This window comes from Poeciliopsis prolifica, unplaced genomic scaffold, assembly GCF_027474105.1.
Source record: "Poeciliopsis prolifica strain line A6 unplaced genomic scaffold, Auburn_PproV2 SCAFFOLD006, whole genome shotgun sequence".
In the NCBI taxonomy this organism is placed as follows: domain Eukaryota; kingdom Metazoa; phylum Chordata; class Actinopteri; order Cyprinodontiformes; family Poeciliidae; genus Poeciliopsis; species Poeciliopsis prolifica.
Window position 1 is genome coordinate 15,403,849 of NW_026562381.1, and position 21,655 is coordinate 15,425,503.

Consider the following 21,655-nt stretch of genomic DNA (forward strand, 5'->3'; position numbering starts at 1 on the left):
ATAATAATAATATTTAGGAGATATTGGGAGAAGGTGCTGTGGTCAGATGAGACCAAAATGTAACTTTTTCGCTAACAAATAAAAATGTGGTGGAGAAAAAAAAAACACTGCAGATCAGCCCGACAACGCCATATACACAATAAAACATGGATGTGGCAAAAACAGGGAGTTAAAATTTGACTTGAAAGTTGATGTTCACTTGGTTGCCTTCCAGTATGATTAAACAGGAGGTGTTTTGAATGGTAGAAGATGGTATTTGCATCTTATCATCTCTCTAGTAGAACGGCAGCGCCATCTACTGTTCACCTTGTAACACCACCTTTCTCCCGCCTATCCCGCCAGTTCGATTGGCTCCGTTTTTTCAGTACGCAGCCGACGTTTTGCTTTCCTATTGGCTCGCTGAGGTGTACGTTACTCTGGATCTCATTCTCTCCACCCACTACAAAGATGGAGGACGACATGTCAGATTTTAGCAGACCTCAAATGTATTTGTTTGGTGAGCTTGTTCCTTCTGATAAATATTAAATTGATAGTCAGGATTAGTGTAACATTATCTCTTACGCTTGAATGACTTAAACGCTCATTCAAGCGTAAAGTTACCGTGATAAGTTGCTATTCTGTTGCCCCTTCTCCCGCCAATCAGCTCTTTGTTAGCTAGCTCTGCAGGGCTTGTAGAATAGAAACACCCCCACAGCTGATGCAGCTTTTTGTATTGTGCGTGCGTATTAAATGCAACTGTAATTTAATGACAATAATATGTATTTACCCCCTCAGGTTGCACTCTGAGGTCGGATAAACGGGAGTTTAAAGTTGACCTGGATGACGAAGATACAGAACAACAGCTGTCACTCAAAGCAGTAAGACATTTTGTTATTGTTTTATAATCCCTGATATTTGAGATAGCCTCATGAAGAATATATTTGCTTAAACTGTGAAATACAACGAGATTATGAATAAATATATTGACATATTTATATTGACTAGTACTGAAAGAGTCTACTACAGGACTTTCATTTTATGGATTAATTGAACCGCCTGTTTGATTTTGATTGATACAAATAAACGTTGAATGTAGATTACAAATTAGACATCAACAGCGTTTAAAAGCTAAAATTCAGGGGACAGTTGGTTTCCCTTAAATTGCCTATGGGAAATTATGGGGGAAAAAAATGTAACAATGCCTCAAAAATATAAATATTTCTTTCAAACACTCAACAGATCTCTGATAAATTACCTTTGTTTTCAGCCATAAATTATGCCCCATCTTTTATGGAATCTGAATGTATCAAATCATTATATTTTTTGTAAACATAAATCCAAAGATGTTAACAGAATATTTGACTTCTAAATATTTTTTGTGTGCAGACTTTCTGGTTAATCAAACATGGTTTTGTTGGACCAAAAGTTAAACATTAATCCCAGCCTAAGTTGCTAACATAAATTTATGAAGTTGATACTAACTATACTTTTTGTTATGTTTGGTTCACAGAAAAAATATAGCTTCTCAAAATTGTGACCCAAAATAGCAAATAAAGAGCATTTTTGGTGGGACTGTGGGAAAAACAGCATTGATAGAACTACTGATGGTAACACGTCTATTTAATTTTTATTATGTTTATTACAAATATAATAAAAATAAGATAATTGCATTGCATTTAAGAACTGATATTTTAGCATAATTTATGTCCATCCCTATGAAACATTTGAAGAGTTATTGCTGAAAATGATGTGACTGGATGACAAATCTGTGTTCCTGGAGCAGTGTAATGATTGGACAGATTGTGATGTTTTAAAAAAAAGATTTTTTCTGTTAATCTGAAAGTTTTGGAGCATGCTGTAAATATTACTGCTTTTCTAATGAAACAAACTGTGTTAAAATATGTGATTTGAACTTTCAAGATACGAAAATAAAACAGAAATTTAGGTTTTCAGAAAAAAACTCAAAATGCTCATGTCATCTTGAATAATAACCACAATTACTACAGATGACGACACATAGCAATCTGGATCGTTGCTCATTTATCTGCTCAGTCACATCAAACATTCAGGTTTCATAACTCCTACACTGTCTCATGTTTCTAAGTGATCTCGTTTTCTCCCTGAAAAACATCCTCCAGGAGTTTTGCTGTACTCCTCCTCATGGGATACCTTTTAGTAAAAAGCCTCTAAAATGCCACATGAACAGAGGTGCTTTCCTCCTCTCGTTATGCTGCCCCCTGGTGGCGATCTGCAGCGAGATTTCAGCTACTTCTGTTTCCTTGTCACAGATTTTTAAAAGACCAGTGAAACAACTGTTTTAGCTAGTGTAAAAATTGTATTTTTACTCATGAAATATAAACAAAATATTCAAAGAGGTTTAGAGTGATGCCTTTAAGTTTGCTAGAGAGCTTATAAATGGTTTAGAGAAGATGTTGAGGTCAAATTCGACCAAAACTGAACACTTTTGCATCATCAACATTGTCAAAAATGGACATGGAAACATTTTGCTTTGGGGCTGTTTTTCCTACTAAATTTACTTCACTGAAGGTTCAATAGATGGCGTCATACATCTTAAAATCGTTTTATTCCTTCAGATGAAAGACACTGAGGATCAGTTGTAAATGGGTGTCCCAGAAAGACACTAACTCAAAGTAGACATATCAACATTATGGAGATCCCAAGCCAGCCTCAAAAACTCATTCCTGTCAAAAATCTGTAAAGGGAGCTAAGGGTTAAGGTTACTTTTAGTTATTTTATTTTTAGAGAGCATCTGTTGAGCATAGTAGACCTAAAAAATTGGTTACCAGCTGCATTTCTTTTAATTGCCTTTATTTAACCAGCTGATTGAGATCCAGATCTCATTTTCTTTAATCATCTGCTTAACAACAAATCCATTAAACCTAAAATAATTTGTGTCTTTAGGATTTTTAATTGACATTCTGCAATTTTGTATTGAAAAGAAACCACAATGAAAAGTACAAACTGTATTACTGGGTAAATAAGCCAAGGTACAAAGTTAGGAGGAAATCAAATATTTAATGACTCATAAAAACATCGCTTACTTAGAAAACCTTTAGACCACTTAGAAGAGGAAACATCAACCTAAACAGAAAACTAGATTTTTGGACCTTTATCTTCAAAGAAGATAATAAATCCACTGACCACGTTGCTGCTGTTCCAGGTGTGTCTGGGGGCTGAAGCGGAGGACAAATTCCACGTGGTGGAAGTCGAAGGGATCGCATATGATGCAAAAACCTCTAAAGTACCGATAGCTGTCCTGAAACCATCTGTCCTGCCGTCTGTGAGTACTCAACAATTTTGACTGAAGGAATAGTCAAAGAGCTGAAATATAACTGTTTTATTCTGTTTTGGTTAATTTTTTTTAAACCAAAATAACATAAGTAAAATTAAGTCAGTGTTAGAACATGTAAATACTGCTAATGGTGACTTTTGTTTGTCCAGATGAATTTAGGAGGGTTTGAGATCACTCCCCCTGTTACCTTTCGTCTTGTCTCTGGTTCTGGTCCAGTTCACATTAGTGGACAACATTTTGTCAGTAAGTATTATCACACAAACTCTGATAATGTCCCAGAAAATCCTTCAAAGTAAGACTAGTAGTTGAATCACAGAACTTTATGTTCTATAGAATCATAAATCAGTTTCAAGTCCACGTAATATATCAGCCATCACATCAGTTAGTTACAGAAATCACTCTTTGTAAAAAAAAAAAAAAAAAAAAAAATCCATATTCTAAAGTAGGAATAGAGAAATATTTTCTGAATTTTGGGACTTAAGTTAGTCATGAAAATGAGATTGTGTAAGTAGAGTTTTGTTAACTGTGTTGCACCAACCCAACTGCAGAGTATTTGTTTCATAGGTGTAAAAGGCTCAGAGGATGAGGAGGAGGAGAACAACACATCTCCAGTGAAACGGCCTGCAAACCAGCCCTTACTGAAGAAGACTCCGCAGGTGATCATGTTTATTTTTTTTTGCTGTTAATCCACCACAAAGCATTAAAAGTATTTTGATTTCTATAAAGCTTTCAAATGAAAAACTGAAAGTTGGCACGAGATGAGAAATGTGATCTAAAACTGGATCAGATCAATTCAAAGTAGATTTATTATTCGCATCAAATATTTTCAGCAAAAGCTAAAGAATATTTCATTTGTTGCAGAAAAAATTTAAAATAGATTCTGATGACGAGGATGATGATGATGACGATGAAGAGGACAGTGATGAAGATGAAGATGAGTAGGATTTTTCTTCAGTCTAATTTTACGTATTTGTCGTTTCATTTTTTTCTGCTTGCCAGATTAAGTTTTCAGGTAATTTTAGACGCTTTGCATTTTTCTAGTGATGATGAGAGTGATGAAGAGGATGTGAAGCCACAAAAGAATGTGGCAAAAGCACTTCAAAAAGTAAGTCTGGCCCATTTTCTGTTTATTCACAGGGACGCAACTTCAGCTTAATAATTCAACAAGAAATGTAGTAGAGTATGAAATAAATAAAGGCATAATGTTATTGTGAAATGTAAGGAAAGGGAAGATAATTTTATCAATATAGCACATTTTCAGCAACAAGGCAATTCAAAGTGGTTTTAATGTGAAAATGTTTAGCTATAAAAGAAACAACAAGTTAAATTAATTTATTAGTTGGTTGTTTATGTGTTTAATTTGGGTCATTGTCCTCCTAGAAGAACTTTTATTTTGTTCTCTGTTCATTTAAAATGAATTTATAGAATTTGCAATTGCACAATTTACCAGTATCACTAACATCTAAAACAGGACCACAGCATGATGCTACCAACACTTTGCTTTACAGTTGGTACAGTATTCTTAGGATAGAAAGACTTGTCACTTTGTTGTGAAACAGGATTTTTATGGGCTTGTTATATTAAAAGAAATCAGACTTTCTAATGTTATTTATGCTCATTGATGTTGGATAAAACAAATTGCAGTTGAATAAGAATGTCACTACAAAACTGCACTAAAGTACTTACAAAGTTAAGTTTCTATCCATAGTACATGAAATAAGTCAATCTTCTGAATACAGATTTCAGAAAACAAATATTTTTTCTCAAGCCTTTAAAATACTCTCAACTCTGAGCTTAACACAGGCTTTATTTCTGTCTAATACATTTGTAGACACCATATTAGCTCCACTACCTGGAAAAACCTTTTGTATTCTAGTCAGTCAGATTTATTCATGTCAAACAAATAATATCCATTTATGTTTTGCTCTCTATATACTTTCTCTGATCTTATTTTGAGTTGTAACTCATTTGTTAGTCTGCATGTGATGCTTTTTAAATCATCACCTTTACAGAAGCACAGATTCTGCTGCTCCATAGAAACGATAATTTAGAGCTCTGTTGTCCAAATAGAACAAGCGCCATGAATGAAATTCAGCTAATTTTCATGAGACATTTTTAAATACAATTATTATTAGTGAACTATATCTGCAAATCAAAATAAGATGCAACAACCAAATCCCATTTAACCCTTGGCTTGTCTCTTACATAATTTGCCTGAAAAAAAAAAAAAAGTCAAACATCTTAATTCAGTTTAGGATTAAGTGAAAATTATTATTATGTGTTTTGTTTTGTAAGACATGAATCCCTAAGAGATGAATGTGAAATCCTTTTTAATTCACTTTTTAGTTGTTGACTCTAATAAGAAAAATATTTTTATTGTTGTTATTATTCTTTAAATAAGATATTGTTTTTATAATAGAGATGAAGGAGAAATATTACAGATTTGACCCTGCCTTTAAGAAATAAGGGGTGAAAGAGGAATGAGAACATAGCATCTAATCACTGATATGCTTATTTATTGGGTTAATGTGTAAACTATTTTTCTCAAGCTGTGTGTAGTTTAGTATCTTAGCATTATTATTATTCATATGAAGGTTCTAGATCTGATATGCTAAAAGTCCTATATGAAACTACATTAAGACCTGTAGACTAGATGGACAAATTTGACAAGGTCCTTCTTTTATTGTTTAATTTATTTACTAACTAATTTAAAACAGAAGAGCCTCACAACTTGACCTTAAAACAAGAATCCCTGATGGAGCTTTTGGCAATTGTTTGCATCTGCCATTCACAATATGGTGGGAATGCTGCCATGCGGTCTGGACACTCATGGAACATCAATTCTTCAGTCTGTATTTTTGTAGTAGCATTTCTAATACCGGTGTTGTCCACTAGGTGTCAGAATAACCAACCGCTTATCGAGGTTACTTTATTAAAGTTTTTTTTTCTGAAGCTGCTGTCACTCCCCTCCCTTTTCTTCCACATCATTCAAACTTCTAGAAACTATACGCAACAGCATTTCATTTCAGCAAGCTCCACCCCCTCCTGCACCCACTGACCGTCCAGCTCTTTGCATGAGACAAAACGTGGAACTTTTTCATCCTGTGCGCTCACGTACCCACCTGTTTTCAGAGAGTAAAATACAGGGTTTGTGTGGTGTAATGATCAGATTTCTCCTCTGTAATCTGCACGGATTCTCACCAACAACACTGTGCTGCACACACAAAGACATACACATACACACACTCAGTCTTTCTTCAAGGTCCAAACTATAGAGCCGCACATTTAAAAGTGTGTTTATGCACAGACGCATGAATGCATTTCAAGAATACACTTGTAGTTTGCATAAGCTGAAAAGCACAAACTGTTTGCTTTTACACACACACTGCTCAGTTATGGGAAACATCCTTGACCTTTTTCTCTGAGCACTGCATATCTTTGTCCCTCTGTCATCCCACTGTTAATATGATTGCTCCTTTTTATCGTTTCTCATGCCATTTCAGCTTTGCACCTGGCTTTTGCCTTTGAACGCTTGTTTTGCGTGTTACCACAATCGCTTGCAAGTGTATGTGTGCTTGTGTGTGTATCTGCCTCATTTTTTACGTCGGTGTCTGTTTGTAATTTTTTTTTTCAAAGCACGCTATCCAAGTGCAAACTGTGCCAGGCAAAAGATCAAAGCAGGGCAGATGCACATACCTGCGACATGAGCGCCGATCCTTCCCTCCGGGTCAGATGACAGCTGAGCATTTCTGTCACCTGTTGATTTATTCTGTTGTCTTCTCATCCAAGTCCTCATGCATCCCTCCACTCGCCCCCTCTCTTCCCAGCATGACTCTAATCCTTAGCTCTATAGCTCTGCCATGCCTTTCTTTATTAATGAGTACAAAGTACAAAGCCCCAAGAAGCATGACTGGGAGCAATTATTCTTTTGACTGGAAATTCAGCTGTTTCAGAATAAATGTTTTCTTTTTGTTGTCAAACTTCAGTACTGTACAAGACATCCAAAATGGGGTTTCAGAAATTACACCAAATAACATTGTTCAAAAGAAATTGCATCCTGCTCAGATGACTTTAATCCAAATAATCTTTGATCAAATGTTTTGGTTTAGTGTGAATTGATGAAATGAGGTTTGGTTCAATTTGCTTATTATCAAAGGAAGGTATAAAAGCGCTTTGTGTGGTGACGGATGATTTTAGCTCAGCTGTAGAGTCAATGTTACTTAAGTAGACACATAGCTGACTTCAGGATAATTTGACATTTTGGGTGTTTATTCCATCCTTGGAAATAACCAGGGCTGCTGTTTTGTATTTAACAAAAAGTAAAAATAAGAGGTAAATACGCATTGGTACTTCAGATACTTATTACCATATTTTCCATAATATAAGTCGCAATTTATTGACCTATGTGACTTACACTCCAGAGCGACTTATAGTCTTATACATGTTCATCAAACAGCCTGAAGTTGTATTGATGACAAATAATCAATTTACAGAAAATTCTAAGTTTCTAAAGATTCCCTTTGTTTCCAAGGAAAAAGATGCTATGGTTTTTAGCTAATTTGAAATGATTTGGCAATGCAGAGTGAACACTTTGTTTGGAGCTTTTTGCTGTTGCTCTTTGGTTATGTTTCTACTTATAGCCAACTTTACACCCACATAAACAGATCCCTCCTTCTCTCTCCTATTATTCTTCTCAAAGTAGTTTAAGCTTCATCGGACAGAATAAAGACCATCTGTGTATCTTAGTTTTCAAGTGTTCCCTTAGATTAGTAGCTAGATTTAGATTTAGGTCTGGACTTTGACTGGGCCATTCTAGCACGTAAATTCGCTTTGATCTACACCACTCCATAGCAACAAAACAAGGGTTCTTGTTTTGCTGGATGGTGAACTTCCGTGTTCGTTGCAAGTCTTATGCTCATATTTCTTCTACGTGGTTTCTTGAATTTGGATTTTCTGTTGTTACTTTTCCAAAAGGAAAGGTTTGTGGAGTACTCAATTAATTATTAATTGTTTAAATGTTGCTGCAGCAGCCCAGAAAATACCTGGGACTCTTCCCTGCTTCCTTGATAGATTTTCTTTTTCCTCCATTTGCAAATTATGTGCTACTCTGTCTGGTTCACATTAAATACCAATAAAACTTGAGATTTCTGGTTGTAATTTGACAAAATGTCTAACAATCCAAGGCGTATGAATACCTTTTCAAGGTGCTGTTTGCAGCCTAAACTCAGCTCTTCCCTAGAGACCATAATCTTTTAGTGGCTCTTTGTGCTGCTTGGTGTGTGCAGATAATCTATCAGCTACTGTACAAGATTCAGCCTCACATTTACAGTAAATATTTGTACATAGACGTAAAAACATAAGACAAACAAGTTGTACCTTCTGCTACTCCGAGCGTGAGGTGTTGCCTTTAAATTATTTATGTAATTGCCTTGTAGCAGTTCAGTCACTGCAGGGAATTACACTCCTAGGCTGCTCTGAGGTGAATACATGTAATTGCCAGACAGCGGCCGGTGCTTAGGAAATGTAGGTACTTGCCTCAGCTATTACAAGGTAATTACACAGCAGTGTAAACCTGACTGGAAGGGCTGTATAGCAGAGAACAATGATGGGTTATTGGGTTACTAAGTAGCTGATCACAGAGAAAATGCCAAGCATGTTTAGCGTTTTCTGTTCTGTTTTAATCTGCTTCTGCAGGTTTTCTGTACTTACTAACTGAACTGTCTGAAAGCTTAGTTTGTGGAATGTTTGAATCTGTTGAGCTGACATTACTATAATCTTTCAAGTAAGGAATGACAAAAGATGCTGGGGTTTTAGTCTGATTAAAGGACACGACTGAGAAGATTTTTAGATGCATCAAACCTTTATGTTTGACTCTTTTTAAATTGTTTTACCTGTTTATTATAAGATTCTTTGGAATCAATGCAGAGAGATTCATATTTGTGTTTTTATACATAGCCATATATGTACATTCACGTACTCAGTGGTTCAGTGTCCTCAAGATATGTTACTTGAGCCGTTTGTTTTTCTAGAGCCCAGAGTTGATTCCTAAAAAGCCCAACAAGACACCTGTGAAACAAAATGGACCTGCAGAAAAATCCTCTGGACCAGCAGCGAAACCCCAGATTAAGGTATCAATCGTCTCTTTTGTTGAGTTTTGGATGTTAAGTTATTACAGTAATTATATTTCCCAAATTTTGTTACATGTAATCAAAATAGCGTTTGATTTTTAAAAAATCTTATTTATTTAATTAAAAAAAAAAAAGTATTACTTTTTTATGGTTTTTTTCCCCTCCAGGGGTTTTGTGGGCTCTAGTGTCCCTTATATGAAAGTAGGCTCACAGGAGAGGGGGGAAGACATGCGGCAAATATCGTCGGGTTCGTTGCGGGTTCGATTTCCGCGGCTGTTGCCCACGCTACCACCCCACACCCAAACTGCAAACGCTATTGCAGTTTGATTGCAGTTTGGTGTGTCCAGGTCGTGTCACACGTCCTGGACACACCTTGTAATATCAAACTGCAATATCATTTGATTTTAGAGACACAGAAAAGATTAGCTCTGCTTGGAAGAAGAACAAATAAGATGATACTTATTAGGGATTTGCAAATTTCTGTAATTGAGACATTAACATCTGTCAACAGACCTGCCACTCTGCTCTGAGAATTTTGGAATATTATTCTAATTTAATCTAGATTTGGGAAATGAAACAATTGAAGTAGGATTTAACCTTTACTCAAAACAAAAAAAATATATAATTACACAAGAGACATTTAAAACTGTCTATAACATTGCAACTTATAGCCTAGCATAATTAGCAAGGGTAGCATTACCAAGAGCAATCTCTGTATTTCCTGCAGAGTCTGGTATAACCAGACTAGTTGCGAGATTTTCTAAAGACTACCAACTTTTCCTAATCTAGCAGATAATAAAAAAAGAGATAGAGCTGTGATTTGGAGGTTATACTTTCAGCCGTCACTGCACCTGCTACCTGTTTAGCTTAAGTTGCAGCCTGAATGAGGAGCTGACATTACTCCATAAAAAGGTTTCTCTTCCATTTGTTCTTTTTCTAGCTTTTATCGAAACACGTAAAAATAAGTTGTATTGTCTCTGCCAACTTCCATGCCAAAGTGTGTTGTGATTAGGAAAACCCATCAGTACCTATGTATGGTGTGTTCGTTAGCAGATCAAAGATGTTTGTTTTTTAGTTTTTTGTCCATTTCTATCTCCAGCTGATTTCTTGGTTCATCTTTACAGAACAATACAGAGCTTTGATGGTATTCTAATCCGTTGTTCTACTAATTGTTGAATAAATAAATGAGCCTCATCTAAAATGTCAGAAAAGAAATTCTCTTGTGTATCATGTTGCTCCTTTTGCTTGGTTTGAAGTTGCCAGTGTTGTACCTTTGCAGCTTTCATTTTGTGCACTTTAAATGCACTTTAGGACCACAAAATCATTTGTGGTTAAAATACATAAATAAAATACCTTCTTGTTTTTTTATGTTTGCATCTGGTTGAAAATGACTCACATTCACAATTTAAAAAATGTGGAGGGAGAGAATAAAAAACTTGGCAAAACATTCCATTTGAAAGCAGAGGAATGTGATAAATGCGCATTGCAATTAGTCCAACCTGATAGTTAATTTCTTGGATAGAATGCCTCCTCCTAAAACAAAGAGCTTGAACTCTGTCTCTGTTTGAGCAAACACACATGACCTCTACACAAGTTTCCCGGGGCAGGATTTAAACCTGCGACCTCTTGGCTTGACCCCGCTGTGTTGGGTTGCAGCTACCTTTGATGCTCTTCACCCCTCAGCAGATCACGTGCACAGCAGAGAAAACAAATTAGGAAGCTTTTCCTGCTTGTTTAAACATTTCACAAATCATGTTTCTGTGGAGGAAAAGAAGGTCTTGGACAGAAACTGTTTAGATAAGGCTTTATGTGTTGGCATGGCGATGCCAGCACATAACACATCATAACACATAGCTGTGTCTGTGATGAAATATGCAGCATCCTTTACTCACATGCACATTTGTAGCACATGAGAAGGCTGTGATGTGTTTGTGGCAGAAGGCTTTGTGCCATGATAAATGCTTATCCACACTGTTGCTAAGCTCCTGAGCGCAGTTTTAGGGTGAGTCCAGCCAAGTCTGCACACCTTGATCTTTGCCTTGCTCATGGTGTTTAGCCGATTTGTGACCCAGCTTGCTCAAACTTTCCCAGCGCTTACTTTTTCTGGCCCTTTGTGCTTTTAGAGCTCCTATCCCCTCTCGACTATTTCACAAGTGTTCTCGCTCCACAACCTCTTCACACCCCTCACTTCCTGGACACACCTTCTCCCAATTGCTCTCATTACCAGTGTTTGATGTCTGGTGCAGCTTGCGCTTCCAGATGCCCCTGAGGAGTGAGGAAGCAGGCGTGGGTGTCTGTCCCCCCCGCACCTCCTTTCTAAGCGCAGGTGACTGGTCATTAGATTTGCTTGTCAGATCTGCTGCCAGCACCGCAGTTCTCACCTCTCGCAGCTCAGCACATAGCGGCACCTTTTCTGTGTAACCGGCTCGGCATGAGAACCAGCTAACTCGACTTGTGCTGATTTGAGGCACGCTAATCTCCCAGCTGGTGTTTTGTGGGTTTGGAGAAGTTGATGCCTTGAAGCACACGTCACGCTCATAAAACTGTTAATCACTTCACTTAGCCGTATCCCAGAAGGGAGTGAGTCATTGTTTCAGCGAATGATTGACATGCACTTGTAGCAGGTGCATTATTTATTTCTTTAAGGATGTGTTTCTCCTAGGTCTGAATGGTGAACCCAGACATTTACTAACACGGTGCCTTGCAAGCGTATGCACGCCCCTTGAAATCTTTATTGTCATTTGTTGGCAATGTATGTGACACAGCAGTTCTTACTTGTGAAGTTGTTCAAGAAATAAAACGCCTGCAGCCCCCTTCATTTACTCTGATACCTCTAAATAAAATCCAGGATTTATTTCAGAAGTTACCTGGTTAGTAAATAGAGGACACATGCATTCCTGTGAATTCAGTCCTCCTTAAACAATACTAAGCCTGAGTTTGGATCCATACCATCTTTCATGCCTAGAAAAAAATGTTGCTTCTTATTCTTTGCAAAATGGCTCAAACTCAGTCAGGTTGGATGTAGAGTGTCTGTAAAAGTTATATTTAAAGCCTTGCCATAGATTCTCAGTTGGATTTAAGTCTAACAGATGAATGCTCTCAGTCCATTAAAATTAATCTAGATCCTCAAATATCATATGACCTTTTGACCAAAAACGACTGAGAATCTTTGACAGTTATCTGAGAAATTTGTTGTAATCTTTAAAGAACTGACATGTTATTAATAGTTTTAGTCTGTGGAAGATGTAAAGTCTGTTGACTTTACACCAGGTAAACATAAATATCCCTCTATATGTGATTCATAGAAAGTTTTGTGTCCTAAATATTTTCTCAAATATGAGTCTCAAAGGATTACGCTTCCACAAAAAAAAAAAGACAATTAACCATATCTGGACAAACTTGATGAGCAAATGTGTCACAATCATGTGCTTGCAATGGATTGAAGATGAGCGATTGCATCAACTGATGGCATGCTTGTGATTAAGTTCCATGTTTTGTGCCATCTGTAATCAGCGTCTGGCCCAGATGAAAAAGCTTTGCCGACCGACTGTTTATCAGCTGTTTCAGGTCCACAGCTGTCCTTTGGAAGTAGAGAGCTGCCCGTAAATAATAAATATGTGGTGCATTTGTTTGGCCTGGAGCCAGCAACATATGTGTGCGTGCTTTTTTTTAGTGACGTTTTTAGTGAAGTGTGGTGCGTTTGTGTCAAAGGTTTGCTCATTTTACACCTTTGATCTCTGTTGTAAAAAAGGCAGATTTTTTAAGGGACAGATTGTTGCATTTTTTTAACTAGAGGGAGACTGTTTTTTTTTTTTTTTTTTTTTTTTTTATTATTGCACCTGTGTTTTATTTTAAATCCCAGCCCTAAGATTTTGCCTCAAGAACTAGTTTTTTTTAAAACAATTAGAATAAAATGAAAGGACATGCCCTGTCAATTAGGCATCAGGTGTTTGTTATTAAGACATGAAAAGCACCACGTCCCCTCCAGATCTTTCTAGAAACATAAATATGTTGTTTACTTGATTCTTTGAAGTGGCATTGTATTAGGAGGTTAGAATGCCACTTTTATTAGGTTATGACTAATAAAAGAGTGATAATGTCCTCAATCCAGAAGTTTACATACATCAAGTAAAAACACATCCACCTTCTTTCTCGCTGTCTGAAGTTAAATCAGACCAGACTTCTCTCAGTTTAAGTGAGTTGGAATTAGCAAAAATATTTCTTTTTGCTAAATCCACATTTAAATATTAATGTCTTCAAAATCTGAAGTTTACATACAGAATGATTATTGTTTCTAAACAATGAGAGAAAGCCCAGATGATGATGTCATGGCTTTGGCAACTTCTGATAGGTAACTACCACATGTGAGTTGTTGGAGGAGCATCTGTGGATGTATTTTAAAGCAACACTGCAAACACACTGCTTTTATGTTTGACATGATTACAAACTCAAAAAAATGCCAAAATACTATAAATAAGAATTTATTACTTCACAAGAAACATTAAAAAGTCAGATTGCAAAAGTACTTTGGGACAAAGGTTTTCATTTTTGGACCTGCTTTGACCAGTGACAAAGTCCTGATGTCAAGTCCTGGACATCAGGACTTGATGTCAGGACTTTACACATATGTCTGAAAGGTCATTTGCAAGCGAGGTGACCGACAAACCTGACTGTCAGGAGAAATGAATCAGAACTCCAGCTTGTGGAAGGAAAACCAAAATGTTTGACTCTAGTTATACAAAAGGCAATGCTGAAAAAATACTGAGAAAATCTTTACTTCTGATCTTGAAGACTTTATCAAATAAACATATTCTTTCTGTCATTATTGTGTGATTTAGAAAATATAAATAATTTTGATAATTCTAACTGACCTGAAGCATAAAGGTTTTGTCAAATTTAACTTCAGATGGTGTGAATAAAAACATGCATGTGTCTTTTAATCCAGTGGTTATGGTTTCAACTATAGTCATTTTCTGGATAGGAACTGGAATTCTGCGTGAAACACTAAAAGAGCTGTTGTTATAAACTGGATACATTTTTATGAACATAGAATCTTTGTCCTTGAAGTCTGAGCTGTTCTTCACTCACAAGCTGCCAAAACCACAATGTAGTAGGAATCAAGGGATTTATCTTCTAATTTCACAACATGGATGTTTTTTTTTTTTTTTTTTTAGTTGGCAGAGCTGAATAAGGGGCCATTGAGAACGCTGCATCCGTTGCCTTTTTAACTCTTAGAATCAACGAAACCCTGCAATTTCGTTGGATTCCTCGCTAGTTTTGCATGCACGGGCAAGCTCCGTGGCTTGTTTAGTGTACAGTCCCACCATATGGTGTGTGTGTCACAGTGAGACACTTCCTAATTGTGGACCTCTGGGCCTTTGGCTGTCCAGAACTTCACACACCCACAGGCCTTAAAGTGCTCGGCTCATGTCTGCTCTCATCCTCCCAAACACAGGGGAGTCATCAAGTTTGGAAGAGGCACTTTTAATGTCGCTGAAAAGATAAAGAATAGCTGCTGGGCTTTTAGTCAGTTGAACAGGAATAAGTGACTTGACATGAGCTGTAAATCCATATTTTAGTTTTATCTAAGTTACATTTTCCTTCAACAAAGTGAGCCTCCTGCTTGCAACCTAATACAAACTTAATTGTTACCTGATGTAAAATTATAAAAAAAGAGCATGTAGTTAGGCCAGAATGTGTTGTCCTTTTTAATGCTTTTATCGTTTCCCAGCTGCAAACCCACGCCAAGCCTATAAAAACAGACCCAGACTAATCAGGTCGCAAGGAGGCTCTTGGACAAACTATCTTATTGGTCAGAAAAAGTGATTGTTGAAAACATGTCAGACGCAGCAAAAAGCAACGTTGATATTGTTCTGATTAACTAAATGTTAAACGATTAGCTTAGACACCTACATTATTCCATACATATCCACACAGCTAATTAAAATGAGTTGTCAACTATAAATTTTAAATGAATTTCCTGGAGCACTTAAGTGTTGAAGATTTTTTTATGTTTTCATTAATCAAATTTTTATTCAATACGTGGTCTAAGAAAATGGATGGATGGATGGATGGATGGATGGATGGATGGATGGATGGATGGATGTTTTGCGGTGTCTGGAAAATGAGCCATTTCCAAAACCTTCTGATTGTTAAGTCACAGCACTGAGCCATTACCTAGCAGACCTTTGGCCTGCTTTTCAAAGATTTTCAGCCATTTTCCTGGGCGAGTACAAACATTGAGTTGGGAGGGCGAGGCCAGCAGCAGTTAAAGTGACAAGAGGACTTAAAACAACTCAAACTGAAAGTAGCTCGAAATCTTGTAACGTCAGAATTATTTGTTGCAAAACAATGTAATGAACATGTTGTGTACATCTCATAGACCTATCCTACCCTGTTCAAGAAAGGTCACATTTAAATTTAGCTGAAAAATATTTGTATTCAAGACCATTACAAATAACCAGCAAATGCAGCTTTATGAGCAAACTGATTGTATGATAATATGGTATGCAGCCCTTACTTGGAAGTCTAGATAATGGTGAAAACGCTGCAGTCTGTATCAGTCGCGCTTATTTAGCTTGTGCACAGACCAGGGCACTACTGTTGCCATCCAAACAGAGAAATTATTACATATAAATAAGGTGTATTTTCATTAACTATGTAATTAACATAATATGCATGTTAAATATTGGAGTTTTGTTTTTAACCTTATGACATTATGTGGCTCATTGTGGCAGAAAAATGCGCAGGCACACTTTAGCTAGTTGCTGTCTCAATTTTGAAAGATTTGGCATCAACTTTCTCTCCCTTTGTCTTGCCACTTTATTCACTTTATATGTTAATATCACTTCTTTATGTTCTCCCTGGTTAGTAAAGCTGAAACTAAAGAGTATTACACACACAACTTTATCTCAGTTTTAGTAAGATTGCAACTAAGTGCATCAAAGAAGAGGCTGTTTGTTTACATAAAAACAACATTTGAATTTGAACAGCTGATCCAGGAAAAACTTAGCCAGTTTGTTATCTAACTGCAATGTTTTTTTCTTGTTTGTTTTTTTCCAGACTCCTGGAAAACACAAATCACAAGCAGGGCCGCCTAAGACATTTACTCTGCCTGACATCAAGAACAAGTTATCATCAGCAGCCAAGGAGGTAAGGCCGTGTTTCCATTTTTTTTTTTTTTTGGAAATTATCACTCTTTTTGACTTTTTAAGTGATGACTTAACTAAATTCTTCTTTAGGGAAAACCACTCCCGAAGACGGAGCAGAAGTTTGAGAATTTTGTGAGGACGTCCTACAAAGTCACTGACAAGAAAGTAAGTAAAGGATATAAGTAGATTTGAGCTCCCTTATTGCCCAGAGTTTGAGACTCATTTTAATTAGAATTAGTATTTTTGTTTCTGACATCAGACCAACAGTTAATATTCATTTTCTGAAGCATTACTGTTGATACATTTTTCTGTCTGATTAAAAACAAAAACTGTTGTGTATCTCTGGAATGAGCACATTAGACAAAACTTGTTTTACTCTCAAAAGCTTTTTAACCTTATTAGATCCCCAGAAATAAGTTATCAATCCTCACATCGTTCAACAACATCAAAGTCTCTCTAATTCAGTGAGTTCTTCTGGGCATAGCTTCATGTTTGTGTGAGCTCTCATGAGACAGAAGGGAGTACACCTGTCAAGAGTCTAACTGCAGTGATTTACTGCGGTTAGACTTCTGCAGCCCCAATGAAGGGACTGGTGGTGTGTGTAAGGTACCATTCAAAGCCTTTGAACAAATACGAAACTTTTATCTTTATTAAAGTGACATTTCAGATGAACAAAACAATTCCCAGTACATTAACTTGAATTAATCTCTCAACACACTCAGTGACAGACTGTAAAGCTACACTGCAACATCATTTAAGTTGCCTTGCAAAGTCGTCTTCACCCCACAAACCTTTTCATATTTTGATGCATTATAACCACAAATGTCAATTTATTGTTTTGTGGGTATTGTGTGGCAGTCCAACATGAGATGCACAGTGCAACTCATTCTGCAGATTTTTCATTTAACCATTTTATACATTAGAAACACATAAAAAATACAAATAAACAATTCAAATCGTTTCTTAAATAAGAAAATTTATATTTTATTGCCTAAAATGCGAAACAGTTGTATTCTTCTAGTAAGCACTTGATCATTCATAGCTAAGAAAAAAATACTTCTGACATCAACAGGCTTAACATCAATACAGACTAGAATAGATATGTTGATTATTTTTTAGTTTAACCAATTAATCACAGGATTTTTTGAGTATTTGCATTTTCCTTTTGGATTTCTAATATTGCATAAAAGAAGCTCAAGTGGTCAAAAGAAAAATGTGCAGAATGTGCTATTTTTTAAATACTATCACAGAATAATCAGAATAATCAATACAAAACTTGGTTACTGAAATAATCCTTACCTGCAGCAGTAGTTTGGATATGTTCAGATTATATAATAGGTACCAGGACGCTGGGGTCGGAGACACAGGACAGGAAAGTGAGAGAACCATCAAGGAGACTTAAGACAGAAAGAAGATGAAGTTCGCTGGTGTGAGGGTAGAAGATGCAGAGGGAAGGACTATTATGAGATGGACTATTCATTGTGGTATTCCTGAAGGGAAGAAGAATGACCCAGTCAAAGTCCAGAGCTAAATCCAATTGAGAATTTGTGGCAAGATTTGCTCTCCATCCATTCTGACTGAGCTGGAGTTATTTTGCAGAATAGAAAAATGTCACTACATGGAAAACCTGGTAGATGGGAACTCCAAAACACTTCCTATCAGAGGTTGTTCTACCAAGATCAGACTCTGAAGCTTTTCACAAGGGTCTGAAAATATTAGATCACCAACCTTGTTCAGGCTCATGCATTTGTGTGACTATTCTGAAAAAAATCTCTATTCAGTAGTATTTCTCCTTTCACAATAAAATTGTTTGACCACCTGGAGCTTATTGTCCAGGAATGAGATGTGTGATGTTTGTGAGGACCTGGTGAAAGCTCCCGTTTTTATTTTTACAAGGTGCTGACAGATACATGGTGCTCAGTAGTAACATATCCCTTCAAACCACAATTACTCATTCTACATGCAACAGTCCAAACAAGTTGGTATGTTAAAATCACAAAATTATTTCTGAAGCAGCAACAAAAATCCTCCTTACACTCAGGATGTAGCAGGTTGTTAGATGTTAATCCAAACCTCTTAAACAAGTTAAGAATTTGATGTTTGATTTTAAAAAAATAAGATTTTGTTTGTTAAGAGACTGCATTTGTGTAAGGAATGCATTGTTAAACCACATCATCTGGTTTGGTTTTTATAGAGTTTTTCCTGTTTTTTTCCCCTTCATTTTCAATAAAAAGCACAATAAAAGTTCATTTGGACACGAATGTTGAGTCTCTGAAACTTTTGATCTTTAGACTGGCTCTTTGGTTGTGTTGGGTGGGTCGGGGAACCTCTGTCTTAGATACCAGTCACTCCAAACAGACTGCGTAAACGCTCGTTTGTTCTGAGTTGCTGTGTTAAAAAGGGAAAAGTCTAGTTCTGGGAGCAGGTGGACGCTCTTTGAGCGGCAGAGAGCTGGGTGGACGAGGCAGAAAGTGGGGGTGGAGTTGGGTCTGGGAGAGCTTGTTGTTCCCAGTGTGTGGAAACATCTGTGGAAGTGCTTTGGTTTCATCAGCCAAGGCTGAGATCTGTCAGACCTGGAGCACCTAGTCATATACTCTGGTATGTAGTGCTGCCCCCACCCAACCCCTCGTCGTTCCCCTGCAGCCCCATCCAAGCACGGCGTTCCCACAGGCAGGACGCACAAAAATCATGTTGCAGTCAAAGTGGGTCATGTGCCTCGTGCTGTTTAGCACTTCATTTGAATGCTTTCTAATTCTTTTCTTTGCTTCCCACATCACCTTCCTCAGGTGGTCAAGGATCTCTGGAGTTTTCTGCAAACACTGAAGACTGAGAAGAAGTAACGAGCTTTTATCAGGAAGAATTTCTAGGCTTTTCTAAAGGCACAGTCTGCAATGTTTCCTGCTTAACACAGATAAAGACTACAGTCATGAGGATTGCAGATATTTAGTTAAGGTTGCTGCAAAGATAAACAATTATGTTCTTTTTTTTGGGTTGCAAAGCACATACCATGTTTGTTCATGCATTCATTTGTTGGTTGACATTTTGCTGAAATCTTTTGATAGGTAAGCTGATCCAGAGCTCCTATCGAGATGCAAAGTGGATTTGGTTGAGCATCTCATCATGAAAAACGTACGTTTCTAACATTTAACAGGCAACAAATCCCACCTGCCCCGGGGATGAATTATGTAAAGCATAATCTAATTTCAAAGATGATGTTTAGAGAACATAAAGGCAACAACTAATTAATTTCATTCATTTCAGGACTCACTACGTCAAATACGCAGTAAATTAGTGCAGCATACAGTGCTAGAGCAATCAGCAGGTCCAGAACAGCTTGGTTTGGATCTCTGACACCATGTGTCCTTCCTTAGTAAATGATACAAATGGAAAAATTGCACATTGTGCCTTTTAAATGCTTCATTTGCAGCCAGAGCGACATCTCTGAGTCTTATTTTTGTGAATGAGTAGTTTTCATTCATGCTAAAGACATTTTCTATCAATTGTTCACTGACAGCTCATGTCTTTTGTTTTTTATCATGCTTATTTGATTTTATCGAGGAATATGTTTTTAGATCTTACAAACATATTGTAGTAGTTTTACTTTTTAAATGTATCCATCTAGCTAAAGCAAAGTCCACTGCTTTTTAAATGATCTCTCTACTAACCCAAAGGATTATCATTTGATCCATACTCAAAACGATCAAAAACTGTAATGTGAAAAATGAGTAATGCCAGAACTTATAAAATCTGTAGATCTGCAGTAATGTGTGCAGCTCATATCTAATAAACAGTTGAGAAGCTTGTTTCAAGATGTTTTCAGCAGAAGTCAATTTGACATTTCTTTGTTTATCCTTCATAATTTTTTGTACTTTAATATTAATCCTGAATACATGTCAAAACAATTGTTTTGGTTGATTATCATTTATTGCAAAAAAAATAAAAAATATGCTACCCAAGGCAGTAACCAGAAGTTCAGCCAGTGTTTAATGGATATCAGAATAAGCAAAATTTTTTAGATAATTTTATGAAGATATATTGAGGCAGTATAAATCCAGAATATTCTCCTGTCAAATATGCCAGTGTAATAATAATTCTGTGATCTTGTATAATTCAAATGTCTGTGAAAGGTTTTGGTTTCAGTTGAATATTTTGTAGTTAGTGATGTTTTCAACTGGTCAGTGTCATTTACATGACTTTGATAACTTACCCAAAGCCAGGATCAGATGTTTCCTTGTGCTTAGTTGGAAAACTCGTATTACTGTTTTTAATTAAGCTCATCAAATCTTTTCTGTACATAAATCTCTTACTTTTATTTGCATATTTGGCAGCTGAACAGTTTTGTTCTCCTATTTTCCCCAAAGCTTTCCAAAAAGATTCATAAATCTTGATAGTGTTCTTTATTTCAAGTTATGTTGCAGTTTCATTTGAAAGTGTTTAGTGTAAGCTCTTCTTTTTTTTTTTTTGGCTGTCCTTTTCACCTCTAATCTGTCACGTTTTGATTTTTATGATTATGATTATTTTTGAGTGATGCTGGAATATGTTCAAATAAACACAGAGGTTTTTCTCAATACTTGAGTGTTACTGTTATAAATTTGACCAAAAAGTACAATTTGCTGCTTTTTTGTTTAAACAGAGCTATGTTTTATGTGTTTTGATTTTTCGCAGCAAGTTATGAAATGATTGAAGAAAAATATTTTGGAATATATATCTGTATTTGGTCATTTCATCCTTTTTCATCTGGCACATATTTATTATTTTTAACATAGTTCTCTTAGAAAATAAATGTGACAGTCAGTATTTAGTTCAAAACTCCGTAGTATCCAATAAATTAGACTATGCATTTCAGTGAGACTGATTTGTCAAAGCGACTTTTGAAAATTGACAACCCTTAAGCAGGTATTAAACTTTCATTAAACTCGGGGAAAATTTGTTTTAAAACCTTTTCTAGACACTTTAAATATCTCAAAACATTAGGAAACAGATATTTTGCAGAGCTAGGATAATTTATCTTCTACTTTGCATATTTAATTTATTGCTGAGTATGAGCATGTACTCGATATGTAGTTTTCTCATTCTTTTAGGGT

At 36.3% G+C, this 21,655-nt stretch overlaps 1 protein-coding gene across 3 annotated transcripts; it reads left to right on the forward strand.

Moving 5' to 3' along the window:
* Positions 1-435: 435 nt before the first annotated feature.
* Positions 436-21,141, forward strand: LOC129360503 (nucleophosmin-like). Of its 3 annotated transcripts, none has more exons than XM_055030788.1 (11): positions 436-496; positions 775-857; positions 3,161-3,280; positions 3,442-3,535; positions 3,857-3,948; positions 4,154-4,230; positions 4,334-4,397; positions 9,322-9,420; positions 16,483-16,572; positions 16,662-16,736; positions 19,358-21,141. In XM_055030788.1, exons 1-11 carry the CDS (start codon positions 448-450, stop codon positions 19,409-19,411), a joined length of 897 nt encoding a protein of 298 aa, XP_054886763.1. In that variant the 5' UTR covers positions 436-447; the 3' UTR covers positions 19,412-21,141. The 3 variants fall into 3 exon arrangements, with proteins under 3 accessions (XP_054886763.1, XP_054886764.1, XP_054886765.1); XM_055030789.1 differs by having other exon boundaries at positions 19,634-21,141; XM_055030790.1 differs by lacking the exon at positions 9,322-9,420.
* Positions 21,142-21,655: the final 514 nt, after the last annotated feature.